General features: G+C 40.9%; 1 protein-coding gene across 1 annotated transcript in view; it reads left to right on the top strand.

The window, feature by feature from the left end:
- Positions 1-5,013: 5,013 nt before the first annotated feature.
- LOC136877508 (heterogeneous nuclear ribonucleoprotein U-like protein 1) overlaps positions 5,014-21,252 on the top strand; it is a 242,595-nt gene continuing 226,356 nt past the window's right edge. Inside the window, exon 1 of the mRNA XM_067151617.2 lies at positions 5,014-5,247. Coding sequence (XP_067007718.2) covers positions 5,106-5,247 — 142 coding nt within the window. The 5' untranslated portion in view covers positions 5,014-5,105. The remainder of the gene's footprint in view (positions 5,248-21,252) is intronic.

The following is a 21,252-nucleotide window of genomic DNA, read 5'->3' as shown; positions in this document are numbered from 1 at the left end:
GTTTTAGAAATTTACATAAGGTGTTTCGCCTACTTGCCTTTTCTTTTTTTGGCCGATTATGTGCAACCTTTTCTTTTTATCATTTAAGGCCACGTAGTATTTCCAATGCTGCCTCTGCTTACTAGGTGTTATTCTTAGGGTATTTGTTTCTCAGTTTCGGTTCCTCTTTGGAACGGTTATCAATCTTATTGTGAAACAATGGATAAGCCCACAACGGGGCCACTGTGTACGAATACTCTAATGTGAGGCCAACCTATATGTTGTCTGGTGGAATTTTAGTGCGGCATAAGAAACGGATACCTCTGCGAGACTAGACTATGATATATTGAGGGCGAAGACTCCTATGTAGTGTAACTAATCGGAGCAAAACATGCTTTTGTGAAAAACTATTATATTTGTCTGAAGGAATAATGCTCCTCCCCATGTAAACTAACTACCTGTTAAACTATCTTAAAATGTTGTACCTGATGTTCGGACTTCTAAGTCCCCGATATTGCTAGATCTGACGATATCATTCATAACTTATCCTATTGTTTGTTATTCATGCAGATTCTCTATCCTTAAAAAAAGAAAAGGAAATAAATAAAATTTCCAAATTTGTTATATTAAAAGTTGCTCTAAGTAATTCCTTGTCCAGCCATCCAATCCAGGCGCTTCCTAATACTCTGAGAGTCACGGAATGTCCGTAACAATTTCTTCTTCTTAAAGTTGACAACACTGTAGCTATTGCTGTTATCCGTCATGCCGGTACTTCACCGCGAGAGCTGAGCAAATGTTTGCTGTTTGCAAGGAAAGGGACGATAGTATGGAATGAATAGTGGGCAAACATATATACATGTTCAGCAAACATAAAGATAAAATCGTTGTTTTTGTTTTTATTTTTTACGTATGTCGAGTTATTACAATCGGCAATCTGTGAAAAACGCGCGTGTGCTTGTGTGAAGATGATGTGATAGGAGTTAATTAGCTGATTATAGGCGTGAAGAACATGGAAAGGATATTTGATTGTGATGCATTTACATAATTTATTTGACCAACATAAAGGTGTTTAGCATAGTAAAGAAAAAATTCGTAGGTTTTTTCGATAATCTACTATTCTCAAGTAATAAAGAATGATTAAATAAATAATAAATCGGTTCACGTAATCATATATACGCACACAACTGTAAAGTGAAGAAGGAACATGATATTACTGAATTAATAGTTTACACACACATGTTTAGCATGTTAAGTAACCTATGCAGTTTCTGTTTCTTATACTGCTGCTGTCTAGTCTATTAATAAAAATAATCTGTATATTAATACATTACGATGTGAGTCACTCCAATCACAGAGGGTTATGTCTTGCAGAAGTGTAGACTATACTTTCATAGCATCGTTACAGTGTAGGCCTTAAAGGCATCACACATAGGCTGCTTGTAGATAAGTTATTACCAGTTTAACAATTCTCTGTTGTACGCGTATCCCTTAATAAAGTTCAGGATTTCTTTGTTACCTTGCAAAATATCATTAACTTTTTCTTTCCATACCGATACCAAAGTTTGCTGACGTCAGCACTTTAAAATAATTATTTAGCGAAACATTGACCATAACTAAAAGTACTTTTTCATATAATATATTAATTTCCACTCCACACATTTCCCAGGCTGTTTTAGAAACAACAACTAATACCCTCTCTTGTCTTTAACACTCCCTCTCTTTACTTTAACACTTTAAAAACATGTCTTCATTTACGTTATTGGGAATCAATCCACTTAGGACACAGTTAGCGTTGTCAGCAATAAAGTACACTAGGTCCGATGGCAACGTGAGACCATATCTGTGAGTGCCAAGGTAAGTGTCATTAGAAGACGCTTCTTTCCCTACTAAACTATCAACACAATGTGAACATTCTAGTTATCAAGAAACCTGAACTGAAGCATACGTTTAACCTGATACATACAGCTGGCAGGTATAGTCAGCGTCAATTCAAGTCCTGAGTGGCGCCTTTGATGTTATACCGGTAGTCAATTGAAGAACTAACAAAAATATCCTTCCGAGTGTGAACACTTCCCCTCCTTCCCCACACTCAATCTTTGTTATCGTCCTGAACGTGGCGGGTAATGTAAGCGCATTTATAACAGGCATAACATCAAAGGGACCGGTTAGGACTTCAGTTGACTCCGAGTATAGAATCAACTCGAAAGTAAAAAAAACAACTTTGTTTTTCTTGAACAATGCTTAAAGATGTTACTACATATACAGAACCTGCCCTTTCTGTAGTTACATTTTGTAAGTTTTCATGCCAATGGAGCATTCAGAACACCGTACTTGGCAGATTTTATGGCTAAGAAAATGTTCTATCTTAGTTTTCTGCCTCTAAATCTTCAAGGAATGGAACACTGTAGATTACCCCCCGACAAATGCCTGTGCCAACACAATCATTCCTGGAAAATTAAAGTTTAAAACATAAAGAACGACATGTTCCTATCCTATGTAAGGAATCTTCTTTTGCCTATACTAAAGCACACTCGTCAATGTTCCTTCTATTAGGAAATTCGATTCTATTTGATATCATTTACATTTTAAACTCACCTCTAAAGGTAATATAAACGCTACTATGGACTTTGCTTAAATATGCCAAACATGAAAACGCAGAATAGACGGTGAAAATTGCTGTGAAATAAACGAGAACACTTGGAGACTGAAAAATTCAATTCGCGTTTCCACCTGATGCAGTGGAAAGCGTATAACTGATGAAAATGTTGCCAAATCTCAGCCTACCGACCTTTCCTGACTGTGATACTACCTATTAAACAGTACTTTCTTATTGCCGTATCTTAAAATAATGAGAAATCGCTTCGTTTATATAACCTGCCAGCTGAGCAACTGGATTATCAGCACTGAGAAAGTTGACCACGGGTAGCTGGGAGAATTCATTCACGCCCTGTCGTAAGAAGAGACCTTAAAATGATGGGTGTGTGGGATGAAAACGGGTCTTTCTCTGAGCCCTGCATTGCTTTTGCTTAATTGTTGCAGGGCCCTCATTTTCATCTTTCTTTTCATCTTTTCTCTTCCCCTCCCTTCGACTTATTAGATTAGAGAACCCTGTTGAGATTTCCTTTTTCATGCCTTTCATGACCTTTTCCTTCTTTTGATGGGTCATTTTTTGAATGGTTGAACCTCTTCCTATAATTATCTCGTTGTGCTCTCCTTAAAACAATAATCTTCAGCACTCTTCAGAAGGTGATCAAATGAAGGAATTCAGAAACCACTGAGTGTAAGATAAAGATGGAAGAGGAGCATATAGTTCTTTTTTATTAAAATCACAAGCCTTGGAAATCTAGAATACAAGGTTTGGCCAAGGAAGGTCGGAAGTTGAGATGAATGATACGAGTCTGGCTCAAGTAAATGAGGACAATGTTAGATTCAGCTAGAGCCCCGTGATAATCACATGTTCCTCTTGTAGGCTATATCGTAAGATTATGGGCACCGCAGAGATGAAAAACTCAAATTGTTTTTATTACACTTAAGACTGCCCAGTAATGCAGATCGGAAACGGGGAAGCTTAGAGTAGAGAAACCTCTATGCATTGAGTAAAATAGTCTCTGAGTCCACTGTATGTCCAACCCTTGCCCCGTTTCTCTACGAGTCGGGTATGAAATGTGATGAATATTCGTAGCGAGTTTCTTTTATGACCGGATTCCTTTCCTGGCTTCAACCTCATCAGAGGAGTTAATGAGATGAAATTAATGGTGTGATATAAATGGTAGTAGGAAGGGAGATGTTGAAACCCGGTGCCGGCACCTAACTTACTCCTGTCGAATAGCACCAAGGGGTCTGCTCAAAGCTTACTTCCCCATCCGACGGACGAACCAGCATCAACAGCGTCATATGCCCTCACTCCATATGATCACTGCGGAGAGTTTTGGAATTGAGTCCAGGCTCTTGGCACGCAATAGTAATTAGAAATTGCTGACCGACATTCTGGCGGGGAACATTTTTTCGACCGATGGGACACGAAGCGGTTAACTACAGTACGGTGTCAGACCATGTAGGCCTACACTTCACACCTTAACGATCACATTCCCATGGCCACTTGGCGGGCTTCCCGAGTCTACTATTTTGAATTTTCCAAGGTATAAAAGTTCCTGTTACCAAAAATTGGGCATATAATTTAAATATAGTTACTGGACATAGTCATAGCGCGTAATCAGTACCTATCCGAAAGAAGAAGTAGAAGAAATACTGGATATGCTTAGCATGGTAGGCTAGTAGGCCTACCGATAGTCTTACGTATGAACGAAAAAGATACCTACTTTCCCTTATCTGCACTAAGTTTTTAAAGGAAATAAGTGAAATATGTATAACCAAATTTCGTTGATGCTAAAAGAGTAACAAAAATTGTGCCTGTTTCGTAAATCATAAATATAACATATAAATCGTTCGTCGTTGATGATCTATATTCATGCCTTTCATGATCCCGATACCAGTACCTCAGAAGATTCCTAGATCAGTGGTAAGAATATATAATTGCCTATTTTTCACTTTAAAGTACCACTCACCATCTAAGGAAGTATGGCTGAGATTTTCCTAGAATGAGAAATAACTTATATTGTACAGTACCTTCTTGCTCTTCCTCCATGACACACCGCGTTATATTGTGTATTGTTTAGGATGCGCTGTTTCTATGACTACAAAGCTATGCAGAGCATATGATCAATTTCTAAAAATATTTGAATATTTATGGTCCTCTCTCATATAAATATAAGCTTTTATATATCTATTTTTTTAAACGATATTTTTGGAGATTGTTTAATTTTGAATAATTTGGTTTATGATCAATTCTTTAAATCATGAAATGCGGGCTGGAAAAAACTTCCTTACATCAACCAATAAACATGCTACGCGCACATTTATTAGCCAATGAAATTCTTGCTATCAACCGTAAACTTAACATTCTATTGGTGGCAATGTGGAAGATCGCTAGCATATATGTTTGATCAGCCAATAGCACAACAGCGTACAGGAATACATGCGACCCCACGCCATCGTAATTGGTTTGTATTTCAAGTATTTGGAGTGGCACACTCTATGCTGAACTACGGCATTCTTTGTTTTGAACCATGAGTGAAATAATGGATCCAGCGAAATTGAAAGTAGTCGAACTTCGTGCTGAATTATCGAACCGCGGTTTGGACACAAGAGGAAACAAAGCAGCTCTCGTTGACAGGCTTAAGGAGGCTTTGGAAAAAGAGACTGGAAAATGTAAGTATTTCTTAAATTCTCATTAAGTTTTAGTGTGTATTACAACCTAATAAGAATATTTCTTCAGTTTATACTGTTAACGTCAATCTTTATTATCTTAATAATCTTGCCCTTTGATAATTTAGTTCCTCATGGGTGCACGAGGATACAGAAAAGTAATTGGATGTAGGCCTACCACAGCAGTGAGCCGGTATTGGGTAATGTTGCGTAATTGACAATGTTTACTTTTACTTTGATAATAAGGTAGTGTACACTTGATATTTAAGTGTCGGTCATGCGAATTTATTTGGAAAACTTGGATGATATTGATACTTGGGTAATGTTGTTTAGCGCCAACTTCCGTCGTGGGGAGAAAGAGAGTTGTGCATATTCGACCGCCCAACTATGTCAATATTTTCAAGTTAGGTCGATACTTCCAGTCGTGAAGAGTTCCATTATTCATTTTATTAAAAGTTTACTGTAGAGGCGTTCTATTCCTCTAACCATGCTCGGGTGTAATATATTTAATTAAAAATAATGAGAGAATGGGTGCATAGTCTCAGCTGCTCTTCGTTTTGCGTGAAACTGAGTGTGTTCCTTTACTGTTTAAATTAATTATGGACTTTAATTTCGCGTGTGTTGATTTGTGACCGGTACCGGTGGATAATTGTACCATTTGAATTGAAGGTGGACGGAACAGATAATTATAAAGCTGATCGTAACGTTCTTTTATTTGCGAGGGCTGTTGTGATATATATGTGTAAATGAGGTTGGTGAGATGAGAAAAACTAATATTTATTCTTTCATTCAGTTTTTGGAATTTTATGTGGTAATAGTTAAACAGCTTGCTTTGTAAGGAAAGTATACTTGGTGACACCTTTAAGTTTAGGGAACTAGTAATTTAGGTAGGACACACACATTTGCTTTGTACGTTGTATCATTCAGTGTAGAGTTTATTAGTATCGTAATGAATTCAATTCCTGCATGATTATTTATGCATAGTTAATATCACCTCTTTACGTCCATTGGCTGTGTAGTTGACTAAAGTTGTGGGTAAAACTTTACTTCTCGCAGCCCAACGTTTATAACATTATAGGGAAGTGAAAATAATGTAAATCTTACTTGGAATTCCTTTTAGAGGAGAGATGTGTTCATTGCCATGTCTAGGAACCCACCAGCCCGCCCCGAGAAATATATTTACTTTTATAACCTAATAAAGAACAGTAGCCGCCATCGTCCATGGCTCAAGTAGTTTCTTGCATTCTCATTGGTCATGGTGAACGGAATGTGACGTCATTGCCATCAATGCTGATAAATACATTGCGTTACCAACCCCGGCTGAATAAAAGCACAAACAAAAAAAAAAAAAACATGTAAAATTACAATGCGGCTTTAACCGTGTCGGTCATGCGAATTTATTTGGAAAACTTGGATGATATTGATACTTGGGTAATGTTGTTTAGCGCCAACTTCCGTCGTGGGGAGAAAGAGAGTTGTGCATATTCGACCACCCAACTATGTCAATATTTTCAAGTTAGGTCGATACTTCCAGTCGTGAAGAGTTCCATGGTCTTGTCCAGGTCTTATCCTAACCGTCCGCACGGCAAGAACCAGTCCAGACCAATCGTGTTTCCACATGAAACTAGAGGCGTAGGGCCGCTTCGCGGCTTCTAACCGTCCAGACCAATGGCCTTGTCCACGGCAAGAATCCTAACCGTCCAGACCAATCGTTTTGTCCACGGCAAGAATCCTAACCGTCCAGACCAATCGTGTTTCCACATGAAACTAGGGGCCTAAGGTCGCTTCGCGGCTTCTAACCGTCCAGACCAATGGTCTTGTCCACGGCAAGAATCCTAACCGTCCAGACCAATCGTCTTGTCCACGGCAAGAATCCTAACCGTCCAGACCAATCGTGTTTTCACACGAAACTAGGGGCCTAAGGCCGCTTCGCGGCTTCTAACCGTCCAGACCAAGGGTCTTGTCCATGGCAAGAATCCTAACCGTCCAGACCAATGATCTTGTCCACGGCAAGAATCCTAACCGTCCAGACCAATCGTCTTGTCCACGGCAAGAATCCTAACCGTCCAGACTAATCGTCTTGCCACTAGCTATCGAAGCACCTCTCATTAGTTCCTCCGTACAGAGGTTGGCAGCTCTGAGCATAGCTTCACAACATCCTTCCCGAGAAGGCCGCGAGCGTGTAAACAAACGACAGTCGTTCCGCGCGCAGCTGAATGTAGCGAGTGCTGGGCTGCGAGAAGTAAAGCATTGATAAGTTGTGTAATACGGAGTTATCAATACTTTAGCCCTGGAGACAAGAAGACTTTCATACATGCAGAACGACTGTCGTTTGTTTTCACGCTCGTGGCCTTCTTGGGAAGGATGTTGTCAAGTGGTTCTCAATGCTGCCACCCTCTCTACTTAGGAACTAATAAGTGAGTGGTGCTTCGATCAGTGGTGATGGTGTTTATTGTTGTAGATTGGTCTGGGCTGGTTCTTGCCATACGGACGGTTAGGATATGACCTGGACAAGACCAGTGATATCATTAGTCCAGCCCGTGGACTGCTATTCACGCGTAATGACTGTCGTATGTTTACTCGCTCGCGGCCTTCTTGGAAAGGTTGTTCTGAAGCAGTGCTCAGTGCTGCCAACCTCTGTACTTAGGAACTATGCTTCGAATTGTTCCGCGGACTTAGGCCCCTAGTTTCGTATACGGTTAGGACAGGATCTAGGCAAGACCATTGGTCTGGACGGTTAGGATTCTTGCCGTGGACAAAACCATTGGTCTGGGCGGTTAGAGGCCGCGAAGCGGCGTTAGGCCCCTAGTTTCGTATACGGTTAGGATAGGATCTAGGCAAGACCATTGGTCTGGACGGTTAGGATTCTTGCCATGGACAAGACCATTGGTCTGGACGGTTAGGATTCTTGCCGTGGACAAAAACATTGGTCTGGGCGGTTAGAAGCCGCGAAGCGGCGTTAAGCCCCTAGTTTCGTATACGGTTAGGATAGGATCTAGGCAAGACGATTGGTCTGGACGGTTAGGATTCTTGCCGTGGACAAGACCATTGGTCTGGATGGATAGAAGCGGCGTTAGGCCCCTAGTTTCGTATACGACTTGCGCTTTTCTTGTGCTGCGGTTGGTAACGGATTATCATCAACATACTTGACGCGAAGGTGATCACGTACCACTATACATTGGCCAATAAGAATACAAGTACCTACTTCAGAAATGAACATGGCGTGTAATAATCTTTATTAGGTTATAAAAGTAAATGTGCTTCTTGGGGCGGGATGGTGGGTTCCTGGACATCGCAAAGAACACATCTCTCCTCTGAGACGCTCTCAAAGTAAGATTTCACTAATTCCACTCACTTGTTACATTACAAATTACGCCGGTCTGCAGGCTGTACTAATGCCCCAGTGATATAGGGACAAGCAAAGGGGTTCAGGGGGCATAAGCCCCCAGGTTAGAAGTCACAAAGCGGCCTTAGGCCTCCAGTTTAGTGTGGAAACCCGATTGGTCTTGACTGGTACTTGCCGTGCTTACGGTTTGGATAGGACCTGGACAAGACCATTAGTCGGGACTGGTTCTTGCCGTGCGGACGGTTAGGATAGGATTTGGACAAGACCTGTGATATAGGGACGAGCAAAGGGGCTCTTTTATTGTGGTGGGGCTGGTAACGGATTATGATTATCGTAATTGACGGGAAAGAGATTACATGCCACTTTGCGTTGGCCAATAGGAATGCAAGTAGCTACTTCAGCAATGAAAATGGCGTCTAATACTCATTCATTAGGTTATAAAAGTAAATGTAGTTCTTGGGGTGGGATTGTGGGTTCCTGGATATCGCTATGAACACATCTCTCCTCTGAGACTCATTCCAACTAAGATTTCATTCATTTCCACTTACCCAAGAACCTGGTTTATCCGGATCAAGTGGGACCGGAACTGATCTGGATTATCGATAATCCGGAAAACAATAAAAAACAAATTCAGTACTTGTTATATAATCTGTTAACATAAGATGTACAGTAATACCTTTGTTCAATTGTACAAAAAATTCTGAACACTTTTCGTACATTTATGACTGTGTTTTATACACTAAAATAATGTGCAAGTTTTTTCTCTTTTACACTTGAAGAGCGTTTGCATGCAGCACGATCACGAAGACTTTTTTCTAACAACAATCTGCTGGTGTGGTTTCAATCAAGGATTTTAAATAGGCCATCAGTTTGTCCAGCTGCATTGTTGCCTCTCCATGAGTCATTGTTTCTTCCAATAGAGCGCTGGTTTCATTTTCAAACTCGACATCAGCGAATTAATAGTGCATTGCATTCAGAAGAGTGTGGGTTCGAATCCCACCTCGGCCGTCCTGAGAATGGTTTCGACGGTTTTCCATTCTCAATTCCAGGTGAACGCCGGGATGGTACCATTGATAGACTGTGGCCGAATTACTTTCAATTTCTGTCGCTAACTATCCTTGGCGGAAAATACGTTCGAGAAGAGGGCCGACGCTGAAAAGAAATACTGTACAAGTAAAAATAAATTTTTATTATTTTCGATCCGGATAAACCGGAGATCTGGATTAATGAGGGCCGGATGACCAAGGTTTTTTGTACTTATGCCGTTAGAAAAATCTTGTCCCCAAGGCTAATTTTTTACTGAATTTTTAAATTTCAGTTTTAGCAGAATGACCCTCTTCGCTTTATGCATTCCACTACGTGATAACGATCACGTTAGTTCACATACAGGGGCTCTTATAAACCCAGATCATCCAGCGGCGTTTCTACTCTTGTACGGGAAGCGGGCGCATGGTTCTTGACCGGAATCTCTGAATCTCGGCTGTTAATATGGTGAGACTCTTATCATTGCAACACCATATTTTCTTGTTTTTATTATTTATCGTATGGCTTATACAGACATAATCAGTAATATATATACATTTTACAGCTGAGGAACAAAGTAATTTGTGCTTCACAATATCAAATTTTTCAATCCAACGTACTGCATCTGGAGATACCAGCAGGAAGTCATCTTCATCACCGTGATAGGCTCGAATCTTACATTCCCTGACGATATTACGAATAGTCTGGTGTGGAGCTCTGCAGTCACAGTCTGGATTAGGTAGCTTTTTCCACTTATGGAGAGCGGCTCTGCACCGCCATGTCCTGTTCCGATTCTATTCAGGGCAGTCCAGGTCTTTCGTGGTAGGTGGGATCCACTTAGAAGTCTGGGACCTGAGAAGACTGTATGAAGTCACACGTCCGTTGCTGCTTCCCATTTACTTTTCCACTCATCAAGAGATTTAAAATCCATAGTGTCCATGTTAGCAGCATCATGCAGAGTTGGATGGCGTGATTTTAGTCTATTAAGATTCAGAAGTGGCTGGTCACTATTCACGGGCAGACTAGGATTTCTTGAGATCTTGTGGAATTCCTTCATAAGGGCATTAGATCGGCGTAGATCAGGTAGCATTATACCAGTTAGCAGTGGGAGCCAATGAACTGGAGTAGATGTGATTGCGCCAGATATGATGCGCATTGTGGTATTAAGCTGGGTGTCAACAAGCCTTGTATGATAACTGTTCATCCAAACAGGTGCACAATACTCAGCACTTGAATACACGAAATGCAGGGCTGAAGATTGCAAAGTGGTTGCTGAAGATCCCCAGGTAGTTCCACACAGTTTATGAAGGATGTTATTTCATGACTTCAACTTTTGTGCTAAGTTCAGGAGGTGTTGTTTGAAGGATAGTGTACGGTCCAAGATGACACCAAGGTATTTTGGGTTCCAGTTATGACGAAGAATTCTCCCTCTGAAACTAACATTCAGTTTCACGTTCGCCAAACGATTATTTAAATGAAAGCAAGACACTTCTGTTTTACTCACTGGGTTACTCTGGGTTGAAGTCTCCAGATTTTGAAGTAATTTTCCAGTAAAGACAGGTCTTTGGTCAGAATCTCTTCAGTTGTCTCCATTACACGATCTTGTACAACTAGAGCCAAGTCGTTGGCATAGCAGAATTTTCTGGATGAAGTGTCAGGAAGGTCAGAGAGATAAGTTGAACAATAATAGCGAGAGAACTGATCCTTGGGGCAATCCATTGTTTAGCTTCCTCTCCTTGCTTATCTTGCTTCCAGTGATTACTTGGAACTTCACTTAACATGTTGTTAATCAGCTGAGCCATCGTTTGTTGTAGATAAGGCCTTCCCTCCATACAGTGTCAAAGGCAGCAGTAAGATCAACAAATGCTACATATGGTTTCAGCTTCATTTGATATCCTGCCTCAGTGAAGGATGTAAGAGACAATATTTGGTCACAGCAGCTACGTCCTGGTCTGAAGCCTGCCTGTTCAACTGGAATATGCTCTTTGATTGCTCTACTTATACTGTTATATATCAACTTTTCAAAAAGTTTGTAGCAGGGCGATGGGTCGATAGCTTTCTACCTTGTTGCTGGGTTTGCCAGGTTTCAGAATAGAAATAATTATAATAATAATGTTATTTGCTTTACGTCCCACTAACTACTCTTACTGTTTTCGGAGACGCCGAGGTGCCGGAATTTTGTCCCGCAGGAGTTCTTTTACGTGCGAGTAAATGTACCGACACGAGGCTGACGTATTTGAGCACCTTCAAATACCACCGGACTGAGCCAGGATCAAACCTGCCAAGTTGGGGTCAGAAGGCCAGCGCCTCAACCGTCTGAGCTACTCAGCCCGGCCAGAATAGAAATTATCTTTCCCTTCTTGAACTCCAATAGAAGTTGACCAGTCAACAGGATGTCGGTAAAGAACTCTGCCAACCATTTCTTAGCATATCCTCCCAAATGAATTAAATTCTGGATGGATACCATCGAAACCAGGTGACGTAAAAGGTTTGAGGTCCTTCAGTCCCATATCAATGTCTAAAACTGTGAAGGGACGTGCATATTCAGATGAGGGAGATGTCTTTTTCAAGTCACGAAGCTGTCGTCTAATATGTTTGGTATGTCTCTTGTCGGGAGGCACTCTTGATGTGGTAATGATGTGGGAAGCAATTTGGTCAGGCGTTGCTCCTGAAGGTTTTCTGCATACTGATTCACTTCCTCCCAATCTCCTCAGAAGGCTCCATGCTTCCCTGCTTGAGTGGGTAAAGTCCAAATTTTCAACTGTGTCTGTCCATTTCTGCCTTCGAGATAAGTCTAAGCTGGTCAAAAGTTCTGTAGCACCGGGCGAGTTGGCCGTGCGTGTAGAGGCGCGCGGCTGTAAGCTTGCATCCGGGAGATAGTAGGTTCGAATCCCACTATCGGCAGCCCTGAAGATGGTTTTCCGTGGTTTCCCATTTTCACACCAGGCAAATGCTGGGGCTGTACCTTAATTAAGGCCACGGCCGCTTCCTTCCAACTCCTAGGCCTTTCCTATCCCATCGTCGCCATAAGACCTATCTGTGTCGGTGTGACGTAAAGCCCCTAGCAAAAAAAAAAAAAAAAAAAAGTTCTGTAGCTATCTCTTGGTCACTACTTTGCTGGAATTGTTGGTACAGTGTTTCACTTTCATCACCATCCTGGGATATATTTTTTCGATATCCTCTTGGCATACACTTTTTAGCTATTGTTGTTATTGCACCAATGAACCGATGGTAGTTCTTATGAGACGGAGGGATCCAGCGAATGCAGTTATCCAGTTCCCCAGTCAGCTTTCTGGAAGTTGCATCGAGCATGTGGAGTTGATCATATGACAGGGACCGTGCAACCAATTTGTATTATTACAGGTCTGTGCTGGCCGTGGGGGAAGGCATCTAGCGTTGCTCACGTCTGTAGGTTTAACCTCTAATTGCCGTACACGTGCTTCCTGGGTGGTGCTAACTGAGCAACAGTGAAAACGGGCATCCAGACTATCCACAGGATCTCCTGGCAATGACATATTTTCGACGAAATAATAGAAACAGTTCTTCTCAGAACTCTTTAACAAGAATCATTGGTCCATATTTTCTTGTAAAAGTTGTTGTAAGAGTCGGCTCAACAGGTACCCAATGCATTTGTTCAGCAATTTCCTGAAGAAGTGCCACCTTCATGAGCACAGACCATGTAATTGTAAATACATTTGAAACTACTGCCTCAGTGCTCAGTAAAAACCATGCGCGCATGCAAACCGTTTTAACAAGGAAAAGCTAGATGACATTGGTGCAAATCTTGAACGGTCACCGAATAAATCACTCACAAAATTAGCACAAGTAGGGTTTTCTGTTTCTTCTGCTCACAGAACTACAAAGCTGTTGCACATCAAACCATACAGGTACAGGGGCCCATTGTTTAAAACCTGCTGATGCAGCCACAAGGGTGAGATGTGAGTGGTATCTTGCATCATTGAATAATCTTTTATTCGACCCACAGTTTGTGTTCTTTTTGGATGAGGTAGTGTGAACAGTCATAACCCTCGTTATTGGTGTGCAGAAAATCCTAATGGTGTTTATGAAGTCCCTCATTATACCGCTTTTCACGAGAGTTTAATCCTGATGTAAACAATTAGGCGGAGCACCTTGCCTATGCACGTGGACATAGACGTAGTTGATTGGAGAAGCATCCGTCGCACTAACTCGACTGTATGTGAGCTCAAAGAAAAGTAGTTCGTCGCATTAATTTTATTTTCATTTCTTACATTTAGAGAGTTTGGTAGAGTACGTGATCAAATTAAAATATGGTTGTCATATATACCGGTATATATATGGTTTTGTTTTAATAAAATAGTGATTAAATAACAAGAAATGAAGGCAAAAGGCGTGGTGTAATACAGGAAGTTTTCTCGTAGTGAGGGAAAGTTCCAAGCTGTACAGTGTGGAGATAAGGTGTTGCATCTTGCAGCAGCGGTCAGTGTCAGTATTCATAGTGAGAGAAATTTAGCAAGAGTTAGAACCATCGCGTGTAGTGCAGCACAAAAGAGGGAAACCGCTCAGAAGTGACCATAGGCAGTGCATTGTGAATGTGTTCAATAAACTAAGTGAACAGAATCCAGGTTTAGTCGTTTATTCAGAAGTTCAGATCTTCGAACTGTTGTCGTTTGTCATGCGCAGCCCTGTACGTCCGAACACGAGACGTTGACGGGGTGGAGGTCGCTACTACACGCTCAGCGAATCACAACTCTTTCTTTGGCAGAGGCGTGGACATACCATGTTTACATCAGGATTAAACTCCCGTGAAAAGACATATATAAAGGTTGACGCTTCCAGCGCCTTTTAAAATAAGGTAATATTTCATGCAAGATTGTATACACACTTAAAGAAGGGCGGCCGCGTGTAATGCACGCTGGACTGAGGCAGCTGCTGTAGCGCAGAGTACATACACTGTGCACTCGGTCTAGGTTTATGAGAGAGATCCTGTAGTTCACACACACAAAATTAGCAGGTTCATGTAAGGATTTTGTCTTAAGTCTTGTAGTGATATCCATGTATTGCCAAAGAGTTGACAAAATATCGGAGGTCCTGGTTCGCGTTAATCTATGTCCTGTCTAACATTGCCGTGGTTGAGTAGAATTTCATCCATTTGCTTTTTTTTTTTTTTTTTTCCATCCAACTGTCTGTGTAAGGAAGAGCGAGCTTGAATCTCAAATCTTCAATGAAGAAAGACTCCTTTGCAAGCTCGTACACCAGTCTTGAGTGAATAAATCTGGACACACCCATAGTTGTCTTCCCTTTTTCTAAGATGCAGAGATTGTTCTTTGTTAGCTTATCCCAGGTGATTTCAGTTCCATAGGTCAGAATAGGGTTTTTTTTTTGCATCAAACAGTGCGATCACCGTCCTTAGAAAATGATAATAAATGAGAAATGTGCACTCAGTAGTGAGCATTTGTGTACAGGTTATTCCTTGCTATAGGCCGATTCCGTTATTGATTTTAGTCATTTTTTGCACTTTGTTATGCAATACGTATACCCACACAGCATACAGACAGTTTTTGTTCTGTTTGTGTTATCTAATGTTACAAGCTCCTTAAATTACCAAGGGAGATATTCAATAAATTTACAAATTCTTGCAATCATTTAAGAAAAGACTATGAAAACTACAGATAGGAAATCTGCCACCTGGGTGACTGCCCTAAATGCAGATAAGTGTTGATTGATTGCTCTTGTGTTTAACGCATTTTATGGTAAAATCAGTGCATGGTTAGTCGGGTTATCATGTCTTTGTTCTTGGCACGTTCCTCCTTAGCATAACAAACGTGCTGTAGAATTCTTGTTCTTTCTTTCTTCTGATATTAAAAGCTCCTGGTTTGGCCTTGAGTGTGGATGGTGTTGCGCTCTGATATCCTCAACAAAGTAGGTTTCTCTCGTAAGGTTGTATACAAGTCACAAGGGTGCTGTTTTTCTCTCTCTCCCCCCCCCCCCCCCCCCCGATCAATTGCCCTATTCATGAACATGGTTTTGACCTTTTTCAATTTGGATTAAATCACAGATTGTAAATTTTTCCCATATGATATGAATTCCATAGGTTATGATAGGAGCTATTGCTGTGCTTAATAGTGACATTGCCATTGCTGATACTGATTTGTTCTGCTTTTTGTGTTCTTGTATGTTGCAGTTGTCTGCAGTGTGATTCCTTAGTGTTTGTTTCTTTACAATTTCTTGTAGGTTACCTGGTAGTGATATTTAAATTCAGTTTGAAATTCAATTAAGATTCAAATTTATTTCCTTTATCTCCAGCTGCATGTGCCACCTGTCTCCAGAGAGATAGGGGGTGTGAGAGGTACTGATACTGGTGCGCCCATTGGTACTCCTCACTCCGCCTGGAAGTAGAAAGGTGCAAAGTGCCAGATTTATGATCAGAAGTTGTTAAAAAAAACTGTCCATAGTGCCGTGTTTTAATTATTTATTCTTCAAACTTTTCTAAGTTATAAAGGAGAGTTTCGTCTCTCACATTATTGGCCATTTCATGACAGTTGGAATTGTTTGCTGCTGAAGGCAATTCAAACATCGACGTTTATGAAAGGTGCAAAGTCCCGTCAAACTTTTCTAGGTGTTGATGTCCTCATTCACCACAGATCTGCATGTAATCATTCTTTTCCAGGTAAGGGATCATAGCCGTGAAATCTCTTTTTTTTTTTTTCATCTTTAAGAAGTGAGTTCATTGAGGAACTGGATTCAGAGACAGCTGATTGAATGTCTTTCGCATGTTTCCCCTTTTTGAGGACGTTTACCTTACGGACCCTTTCTGTCTCCGTGTAACAACACACTTTTACTGAATTTTTTATGGAGTAAAAAAAATTGTGAAATATCCATGGAAATTCCTCTGAAAGGTTTAACAGCCGTTGCTTCCTCGACCATTTTGCATAAGTAACTAGATACAAATGCCTTCGTCATTGACTTCCTTCTCTCTATTAAGGCAAACTCAGAGTCACAGGGAAGGAAGCTGTGCCCGCTAACAAGAAAGCATTCTATTCTTGTGAACAACCCATTTGTTGCTAGGAAAAGAAACATAATCATTCGATTCTTGTTCTGTGCAGCACAGTTGTCTCTCCAAACAATAAGTTTTTCCTTCACATTGTTATCCCACTGCTTAACACTTTGAGAATGCAAGATGTGATTTCATTTCCACCCCTAACAGCAATAGTCTCATCCCACATGCACATGTAAGACTGAACGTTGTCACACTGAGCTCAATAGCTGCAGTCACTTAAGTGCGGCCAGCATCCAGTATTCGGGAGATAGTGGGTTCGAGCCCCACCGTCGGCAGCCCTGAAGATGCTTTTCCATGGTTTCCCATTTTCACACCAGGCAAATGTTGGGGCTGTACCTTAAATAAGGCTACGGCTGCTTCCTTCCCACTTCTAGCCCTTTCCTGTCCCATCGTCGCCATAAGACCTATCTATGTCGGTGCAACGTAAAGCAACTTCGGGGGGAAAAAAAAAGAGGTTATCACCTACCGATACTCCCAAGTTGTAACAAGATAACTGGCAGCGATAAAACATCTCAGAATGCGTCAGTGTGGGCACAGACATAACCTGTGCAAATCATTGGATATGCTGCAAGTGTCACTGTCAGGCTACTGAGATGAACTGATGTCCTTCTTCAAAAGGTTCTGTGCCATCTCTGCCTTCCTATGGTGAAGCTCTAAACGCACCTGTGACTGGTGAACCAGTTTTTACTTCAAGGTTCAATAAGTCGCAAGTCTTGCAAGTATCTTTCCTAGGTCTTTGGAAGGAAAGGGGAAACAGAAAGACTCTGCGATAAAAACTGGAACTGATGGTACTTTCAGCAAACTTCTTTTTGAAAGTGGGAGTACAGTCTTGCAATATTTAGGTCAGGACTGAGGTATTCCTTGCTTGATCTTGCTTGGCTGTCAAGGCTAACTTCCCGGGGAAAGCCATTCATGTGCTGCTTTATAGTCATTTTGTTATTGTCACTATTGTTTGAGTGACTGTGTCTTGTTCTGTGGTCAGTGAATGTTGTATCTCACAAGGAAACATCGGCAATGGTTAAGTCACCGATCGCGATGAAACTTGGAAAACACATTCAGGTACACGTAAAAATGATGTCAGCATCAATTTTGGGTGCAGACATTCATTAGGGCGTTAATTAAGAGGCCTAAAAGTTGCGACATTTCAAGTTCTGCTCAAACAGAGATGAATACCTGCTGGCCCTTGCTTAGCTGGCACGCTGTCTGCTTTGTGCCACACCTCTGCACCTCCTCCCCTACATACTTCCGCCCCTCCTTCTGGTTCACTACCGCACGTTTCCGTTCTCCCCGCGCCTGCCTGTCTGCTTAGCTGTCAAAGGGAACCGGTGCTTTTTTAGTCATTTTACATTTCCTGAAATGTTCATGAAAACGTTTGCACCGGGTGAGTTTTCAGTGCGGTTAGAGGCGTGCGGCTGAGATCTTGCTGCATCTGGGAGATAGTGGGTTCGAATCCCACCGTTGGCAGCCCTGAAGATGGTTTTCCGTGGTTTCCCATTTTCATACCAGGCAGATGCTGGAGTTTGTACCTTAATTAAGGCCATGGCCGCTTCCTTCTAACTCCCAGGCCTTCCCTATCCCATCGTCGCCATAAGACCTATCTTTGTCAGTATGACATACAGCAATTGGCAAAAAAAAAAGTATTGTGCCTGTTGTTAATTGTTTTGTTTCGGTTTTCTTTTCACTACTTTTTAATGTTTCAAATAGACTAAAGATTGTTTTTGTTTACCATCAGTTATTGACGGGGAGTTTGCCCGATGTAATGTATACGGAGTTATTTATTGTGTTGCCTTGTAATTGTTTGTTGTTGTACCAGTTCGTACAATAGCCATTTAACTTTTTGCGTATGTAACTTCCATTATACCCAGAAGACTGTACTGTGGTACTTAATACCGATACTTGTTGACTACATAGACCTTCGTCAGCTATAACACAAAAGTACCGGTCAAGTAAAACTAGAGTTCTGCCTGTGATTACTATATATCTACTGCATATATAAATGCACATCTTTTTTATTTTTCAAGGCTTTTCTTATTACGTCAAACTTTACTACATTCCTTGTTGTTCTCGTATCGAAGTTGCCTATGTATTAAATTGATTTATACTCGACAACCATTGTTGCAATTGGAATGTGTTATGTCTGTTACTGCAAAACATAAATAAATTGTTCAGTACAAGCACAAATTACATTCTACCTATAGGCCTATTCCTTATACCAGAGTACGCAATACGGAAAATATCAGTAATTTCAAACTCGGAGTTTATAATTGTTCTTGTCATCCACAATGTTGTTTCGTTATGACAACTGATAGCGTACACAAAATGGGTGGAGGAAGGGGACATAAAAAGATCTGGACCTGTAACCAGGTTTTGATATCCCGAGGTACCGAATATCATTACATTCATTGAGATCCTCTACCTGAGCACGTAATTTCTTTAAATAGAAAGGTATTTAATGTTGTTTAAAGATATGAGATTCATTTAGTGGTGGGGGATTTAATTTAATTAATTCCATATGTATGTCCACTCTAAAGGACACTACCGACATCTTTAAGGCATTTTAGAAGTAAATAAGGGCCGAATTCATAGCACTTATACATAAGTGGAACCCTTAAGTAATAAGGGATCACTTATGAGTTTACATTTCATAGACAGCACTTAAAGAGCACACTCATTGATACAGTAAATATCACTGGAGATGTGGCAATGCTGTATATTATGCCCATGCTTTCTGGATCGTGCAGTTCTGGCTACCAAATAGTGGAATGATCTATTGTGCTTTGTTTATCGAAGGACATCGCACGACCGCGTGCATAATATTTGAGGTTAAAAGATAGTCTATATTGTATTTGGTTATCAGAATGGATAACAAAACAGTGAGGCGAGATGACACCTGCAAGAACTTGCGCATAATATAGAACAAGCAGACCGACGCAGTTTCTCATCAGAATATGAATGACGTGGGAAAAACATGTTGTGGCCAATGCAAACTACGAAAATGCCCAGAGTCTAATTTTCTTAATATGTTTATAGTTATCCAGGTACTCGAACCTATACAAATATTCATCGAAATGTAGAATATCTAGCCGTACAATGCTTTTAATGATTTGACAAGTATATCCGTAGCCGTAATGTTGTAATAGGCCTAATTACTTTCCCCCAATAAAATGCAAATAGTATGTTTTGATGTGTGATGCCATAATTTCAGAAACTTCTGATATAATCCGGCAAACGATTCGTTGACTAACCTGATATAATTAGCACAGATCAACCCTAAAATAAATCGTGGTAGTGCAACACGTTTATTTTTCTTATAACTCAGTACAGTTCTTTACTATTCCTTAGGCGTACAGTCTTGATAACTTATCAACTTGTAACACGTTTCCAATTAATTAAGCCAAATACCGGTAATGATGATGGTGATGATAATAACAATAATAACCTGAAATTAAGAGGTGGCATAAAATCTCAAAACAATATCTTCATTAACGGTGAGATAGTGAGTCCTCTAGAGGTTATGTTCACTCTCTCAATCAAAGGAACAAGAATATTCATAACTCTCACTTTACTATAACGAAACCTTCTTTAAATTGTTGGTCACATTACATTTCGAGAGGATTTTCCATCTCTACTGTGTGCACGGAAAGAATTCTGTGAATGAAACGCAACATATTCAGCAAAATCATTATCCTCCATCTTGCTGCAACATAAGTGTGACACTTAAGTGTATGGAAGGTCCACTTATAGCAATATAGGTAATATGAAATGAAACTTAGCTTATAAGGGCACTTATATAAGTGCTGTCTATGAATTCGACCCTAATAATTTAAGCGTAGGTAGGAGGCGGTACCCCATCCCACGTTTGACCATGCCCGGTGGTACTTAACTTGGAGTTGCACCCACGAATGTGACAACTCACCGGAATTAGCAGGGATGAAAATGTAACATTTGAATAAAATATGGGTATATTAGCTTAGGTTATTTATTATGTGTGAAACGGAATGTTATTTAAAGGATTTCAATAATTATAGTACGAAAAGAAGCAAAGTATAGAGTCGGTCCCACTCAACAGCTAAGCAGCCAGCAAGTGCAGGGAGAAGGGAAGCATGCGGTGGCGAACCAGTTGGAGTGGGGAGGGGAGGAAGTGCAGAGGTGTGTCTCCAGGCACACAGTGTGCCGGCTAAGCATTGGCCAGCAGGTATTCATCGCTGATCGTGCGGAACTTTCGCAAATTTTAGGCTCCTTAGTTAACGCCGTAATGAATGTTGGCACCCGAATTTGATGCCAACATCTTTTTTACATGTACCTCAATGTGTTTTCCAAGTTTCATCGCGATCAGCGACTGAACCATTGCCGATGTTCCCGTGTCAGAGTTTTCCTTTCTTAATAAGTAATTCCAGCCTTTTCTTTCAAACTGCAAAAATATCCATGAAAGTGCTTTTACACATTGCAACAAGATCACCTTTGCCCCTTGGAGGCAAAAATTCAGAACAACTTACATTTTCCAGCGCATGCATCTAGGCACGATTGCACTGTCATTTGTTTCTCTCTGGCTCGCGTAGGGCTTGATCGTGCGGTGGACAGAGATGCCAACTGTTCATAT

Source organism: Anabrus simplex, chromosome 7 (assembly GCF_040414725.1).
Source record: "Anabrus simplex isolate iqAnaSimp1 chromosome 7, ASM4041472v1, whole genome shotgun sequence".
Classification (NCBI taxonomy): Eukaryota; Metazoa; Arthropoda; class Insecta; order Orthoptera; family Tettigoniidae; genus Anabrus; species Anabrus simplex.
Note: the sequence above shows the minus strand (reverse complement) of the source record. Positions and strands in the feature narration are given on the sequence as shown.